Source organism: Panthera leo, chromosome A1, assembly GCF_018350215.1.
Source record: "Panthera leo isolate Ple1 chromosome A1, P.leo_Ple1_pat1.1, whole genome shotgun sequence".
Taxonomy (NCBI): Eukaryota; Metazoa; Chordata; class Mammalia; order Carnivora; family Felidae; genus Panthera; species Panthera leo.
The window spans coordinates 143,946,350-143,951,841 of NC_056679.1; the positions used below are offsets into that span (position 1 = coordinate 143,946,350).

Genomic DNA, 5,492 nt, shown 5'->3' on the forward strand with positions numbered 1-5,492 from the left:
TGAGTTGAATAAAAACCTAGAAAAGTAGGGAATTTTGGAAAGGACTGGCATAAAGGTCTTTCTGGGATGAGGAGTAGGTGTAACTCAAGATAGATTTTGATTCGTGAGTCATTGGGTATGGGGGTTAAGAAGTTTCTATTGTGACAAAAAGAAACAGAAGCTGGAGATAGGCCACAATAGTGCAGTGACAGAATAAAGACCTGGTTGCTAGGGTCAGGGAATGAACACTAGAAGCCTGGAGAAGGGGAGATGGACCCTAGCTCCTGGTCCCCTTACTCACCCTCCCTCTCCCCTAGGTCATCTGAGATGTCACCTTCCGCTTAAACATCATCTCCCTGGTTTGAGACCTTAGCTCTGGTCTCTGGACTTCTGGTTGGTTTTGTATTCCCTACCCATTTGCACAGAGGACCACCCCCTTCCCTTCCTGGAATTTCTAAGGTTTTCTGTTTGCCACATGCTGTAATCACCAGCCCTACTAACTCAGCTGAGATGGAAGTGTCCGCCCTCTCCAAAACTCTTAAACCTACTCCTGATCTCAATCAAGAGTCCTTGGATCCTTGGATTATCATTGCCTTATTCGAAATTGGATCCCTTCCCCCTGTCTCCTGGGGTTCTCTCCCTTCCCTAAATAGTAGTGTTCATCAAGTAACTGAACAACAGACTGCACAAAAGTTTGAAAATCTCTTAAAAGAAATTAAAGACATCATTAAAAGTGTCACAAGTTGTGGAGAGAAGATCACAGAAACAAAAGATTCTTTTGAGGAAACCAGTATTTCTGAGGATGTGTCAGAACTTAAAGAAAAAATCAGAGAACTTGACAAGATAAATAAAGTGTTATTGAAAAACTTGCTTGGTAGTTCAGACCTAGAGAAAGAACAGAATGTAAAGAAACAGGAGATGATATTGGAAAACCAGAATTCCAAGGACATGGTACAAACTTTTGGAAAGGATTTGGTAAGTCATTCAGAAGAAAACAGACCCCTTAATGAAACTCAATTAAGCAAGGAAAAAGCAAATTACAGACACCATCATGTTCAAGAAGAAAACATCAAACTTAGGAGCAACATGGAGCAGTTACTACAGGAAGCTGAACACTGGAATGTGCAACATACTGAGCTTAGTGAACTAATAAGATCATATCAGAAATCTCAGAAAGACATACAAGAAACTCTTGAAAATAATGGAGTGCATTTCCAAATTCAACCAAATAATGAGGTGTCAGCTAAGCATGAACTGGAGGAACAAGTGAAGAAACTGAAACATGACACATATTCATTGCATTTGATTGCAGCTTTGCTGGAAAATGAATGTCAAATCTTACAGCAGAGAATAGAGCTTCTCAAGGAACTCCATCATCAGAAAGAGGGAACTTGGCGAGAAAGTCCAATTCAGATAAATTGTGAACAAGACAAGAAAAAACAGAAACTATCAGAAACAGAGTATAAGGAAAAAATGCAAGGAAGAGATGGTACATCTCAGAAAAAACACAAAGTCTACAAAAGCCTGGATGCTTGTAGTAAGAAAGCGCTTAATAACCGCTTCAATACCCATATTGCAAGAAGAGATCTTGTGGGAAAAAAGAGGCCATCCAGCAGCCTAACTTAGAAAATACAAAATTAGAAGAAAAGACAGTTCTTCAAAAACTGTAATACATCAACTCCAGGCATAACCAATCAGCACACCTAGGATAGATCTGTTGGTTCAACCAAGAGCAAGCTGTAGAACAAGAGGATTAACACGTTATTCATTACCTTAGTACTTACATAAGTTTGGTCTTTCGTGACCTTTATTGTCAACAACAAGTTCATAACCTGTCATACAATTTGCTTGTTTTGTTGTAGTTATTAGAGATTCTATGACCCGTTAACCAAGAAGGAGAAGTTATCAATCTAATCTAAATAAAAACAAGAATGAGCAATGAAAAGTTTTTATTTTCTTTAATCATTTACTGGGTAAGGGGAGTTTTCTTGGGAGGAAGTATATAACACTTTAATTGCGAACCTTTATTTATTTTTTTTTTTTTTAAAGAATGTAGAGAAATTTATTGCCATTTCAAAGTATAACTCTGATGAGTCAGACAAAAAACCCCATTAAGTTGACATTAAAATATGTTATTTGACCAGATTTGTCTTCAGGAGATTTCTCTTTTGATAGACAGTTCTGCACCTACTATGGTGTAATCTGGTGGAAACATATTGTGGATATTTTTAAAGACCTATAAAAAGGGTGTTTTATGATGGTGCATCATAAACAATTATTAATTAATTGATGGATTTCATTTTTCATTTTGTACAATGTTCCAAAAAGATTCCACTTTCTCTGCCACATTTTATATCAAATTGGATATTCCTACTGTGTTGCATTTGTCAAAATGAGCTCAGTGGAATCTGTTTTCTTTATATATGTCAAGTTGCACCCATTCAAACTATGGCATTCCCCACACAAAACCAACATAATATGTTTTGCTGAAACACTTGCTAATATGCTGGTAAAATACTTTTAATTTTTCTAACATGTAGCATTTGGTTTTAAAATATTAGTCCCTTCACCCATAGTATTTCCATGAGCCTCCTTTGTAGCCCCAACAAAATCACCAAAAAAGGAATGGACACTCCCTCCACCCATCCCCCTGGCTATTATTCCTTGAGAGTAGGGGCCAGAAAACTTTCTGTAAAGGACCTGATAGGAAATATTTTAAGCTCTGCAGGCCATACAAGCCCTGTTGCATCTATTCGATTGTACTGCTGTGGTGTAAAAAAACAAAACAAAAAACCAGAAACTAACCGGAGACAACAGTAAATGAGTGGTGTGGCCGCATATGACCCACCTTGCATTAAGAGTACCAAAAGTTAAGTCTGCTCATATTAAATACACAGCAAGATATAACTTAGGGCTTAAAATAAAGGTGGAATCTTTTTCTTTCAGAGTCCTTTAGGAAAAGCATCATACAGTGCCTGCAAAGTTATCATCTCCTTTAAATATAGCTACACAGTTTCCTTCTTTTCTTACCCTGAGATACTTATTAAGAAAGGGTAATCTGTGGTCCAGTACATAAAACATCTTTGGGGATATAGATTACTTAAATAGAAAGTGATATTACTTCTACCATTGTAAGAACTCCAGCTCCCAGAGAAGCAAGTGCCTGTGGTGTGCCTCCGACACACTGAATGTTAAAGGACGATAAGTTCTCCCTGGCAGTGGTTGCAGCAATTGAAAGTTATGTTTTCATATCTAGTATAGGGATGAAATCGTCCAATATTTTTCTTTGTAGCAAGCAAGGTGGTTGGTGAAGACTCAGAAAATGGGTTATCAGGTGAGCCTTCTGTACAGGTAACTGGATCTAAAATGCGTAGAACCGTTTCAGCCATTTTTTCTGCTGGGGTGCTGCAGAATTCAACTGGCGATGGAACCTTTTTTTGGCCGTTAGCACCGACATTTCCCAGAAGATGAGCATTGACCGCTTTTGCCAACTTGTGATTTGTTAACGCTAGTTCTGCCGTGGTGTGAGGTTGCGTACTTGGGTAGTAGGTTTGCTCTCTTCCCCACTGCAAAGAGACTAAGAACTCCTCCAAGAGTTTCTGGGTAGCTATCATTTCCTGACGAAACTGTTCCCGTTCACTCAGGAGATCTTGAATGGCACTCTGTGCATCACGGTTTTGACGCTGTAAGCCTGCCCTGGAGTTGGTTAATTCATCTGCCATAACCCTGCTCGCAAGGAATTTACTTCGCCATACATCACACTGTATTGACATACGTTCTAATTGTTCAGAAAGTTGAGCTGTGTTTTGACCTAGGGCTTCGTTTTCTAAAATAAGCTGATTTTTCTCACGGGCTAGACGTTCAAAGTGATACTGAAGATCATCCCCGACAGAAGCCACTAGCAGCTTTTTTAACTCACGATTGACCTCTGTCTGTACTCTGAGCTGGCTTGAAAGACCTTCTTTGTCCTGTAATAACCTTCTTTCAGAGTTCTTGAGCTTCGCCAGTACATTCTTTACCTCTGACAGTTCCTTTCTGGGTTCTCCAACGCCCTCCGACTGACCAAGGAATTCTCCTCTGTGATGTCCCAGAGACTTAACCTTTGCATTTTTGTTGGGGATATCATGGGTTATAGCAGCTTTGGGAACTAATATTCTTACGGCTTCGACTTCCACTGCCTTTTCGGCGAGGATCTTCCCTAGCTGAAGAACTCCTGGGCTGTCTCCTGGAACGGCTTTCTTCCGTGGGTTCTGAAGGATGTGATGCTTCACGGGCTGGATTCCAGAGGTAATTTCAACAGCTCTAGGTGGCTCCTCGGTTTCCATTCCATCTCCTGCTCCTCGGACTGGGGCTGCAGTGAGGGTGACTTTGGCTTCTAAACTTTCAAGAGTAGTCATTTTTTAACCAATGAAAAGGCACCTCAAACCTTCTATGGAAAAACCGCCAAGGGTCCTTCCTAATTGCGAACCTTTAAAGCTCACTTTTTAAAGGCATGTTTCCTTTTCTTATTATCTATTGAAGTGTGGGAAGTAGTGAAGTAAAGAAGCAAAAAAAAAAAAAAAAAAAAAAAAAAAATGCTGATAAACCACCGCAGAACAGTTTTTCTCTTCTCGTAAATCTCCACATTCCCTAGCACTATTTTTTCTAATATTCCTCCCTTGATCCTCCACCGGTGAACAGTGGGCATACCAAGCAGCAGAGGCCTTAGGTGAAGGATACTTCAGTTGGTTTAGAAGAATAGATACATATCTGGATTTTGTTCTGTGCTGGCAAAATGCTTTCCACTCCTCCAGGTGGGGGCAGTAGAGTTACCCAGGGGAAAAAGCTGTATCTTTTATTAAGGGAGCTGGACTTCTGATTCCCGGAAAAATAGAGCACATGCATTTCTTCCTCTTCTATTAAGTGTGCTAAAAACCCTGGACGTTATGTATAAAATGAACATATGAAGATTCTGAAATGGAAAGAATGAGATGGACTATCCGGAGACCCTGAGACTTAAGGAACAGCATGATATTGAATTTCCTGGGTTTTCTTTCTATCTCGTATATCCTGGAAAGAATGTTGGAGGAGCCACAACCCAGAAATGCCAATGTACTTACACACAAAAAAATGTTCCCTTTGCCTGCTCTCCCTTGGCAAAGGATGAGGAGAGAGACAGTCTTGGACAGGAAAAGGAGAGGAAGGGGACTCTAGCCAAATTGCATGGAAAATGCCATGTCTCCACCCTCACCCCACCAGTAAATACTGGGTGGCAAGCCTAGACTTTCACCTTTGCCTGGTGGTAATGAGGCACTCCTCCCCTTTTCTTCTGGGATGGTACAGAAGAAGCAGAGTGGGGACTCTGAAGTCCTATCTCCACTTCATGGTAACAACGTGGTCCTCCCCAACCCCCTCCTCCAGTGGATTAGAATGTCATGGAGGCCTTATGCTGCTTTTTTACGCAATTTCCCTGCTGGCACAGCATCAGAAGAGGCCTGCTAAAACAGAAGGTTTAATAAGATCCAGGGTGTCAT

General features: G+C 40.5%; 2 protein-coding genes across 2 annotated transcripts; one reads left to right on the forward strand and one right to left on the reverse strand.

Moving 5' to 3' along the window:
• Positions 1–209: 209 nt before the first annotated feature.
• Positions 210–1,924, forward strand: SPZ1 (spermatogenic leucine zipper 1). The gene has a single exon (XM_042942236.1). It carries the CDS (start codon positions 490–492, stop codon positions 1,603–1,605), a length of 1,116 nt encoding a protein of 371 aa, XP_042798170.1. The 5' UTR covers positions 210–489; the 3' UTR covers positions 1,606–1,924.
• A 112-nt stretch (positions 1,925–2,036) lies between these two features.
• On the reverse strand, positions 2,037–4,431 carry LOC122222122 (golgin-45-like). The gene has a single exon (XM_042942222.1). The coding sequence runs from the start codon at positions 4,374–4,376 to the stop codon at positions 3,171–3,173; it is 1,206 nt and encodes a 401-aa protein (XP_042798156.1). The 5' UTR covers positions 4,377–4,431; the 3' UTR covers positions 2,037–3,170.
• Between the last annotated feature and the right edge of the window lie 1,061 nt (positions 4,432–5,492).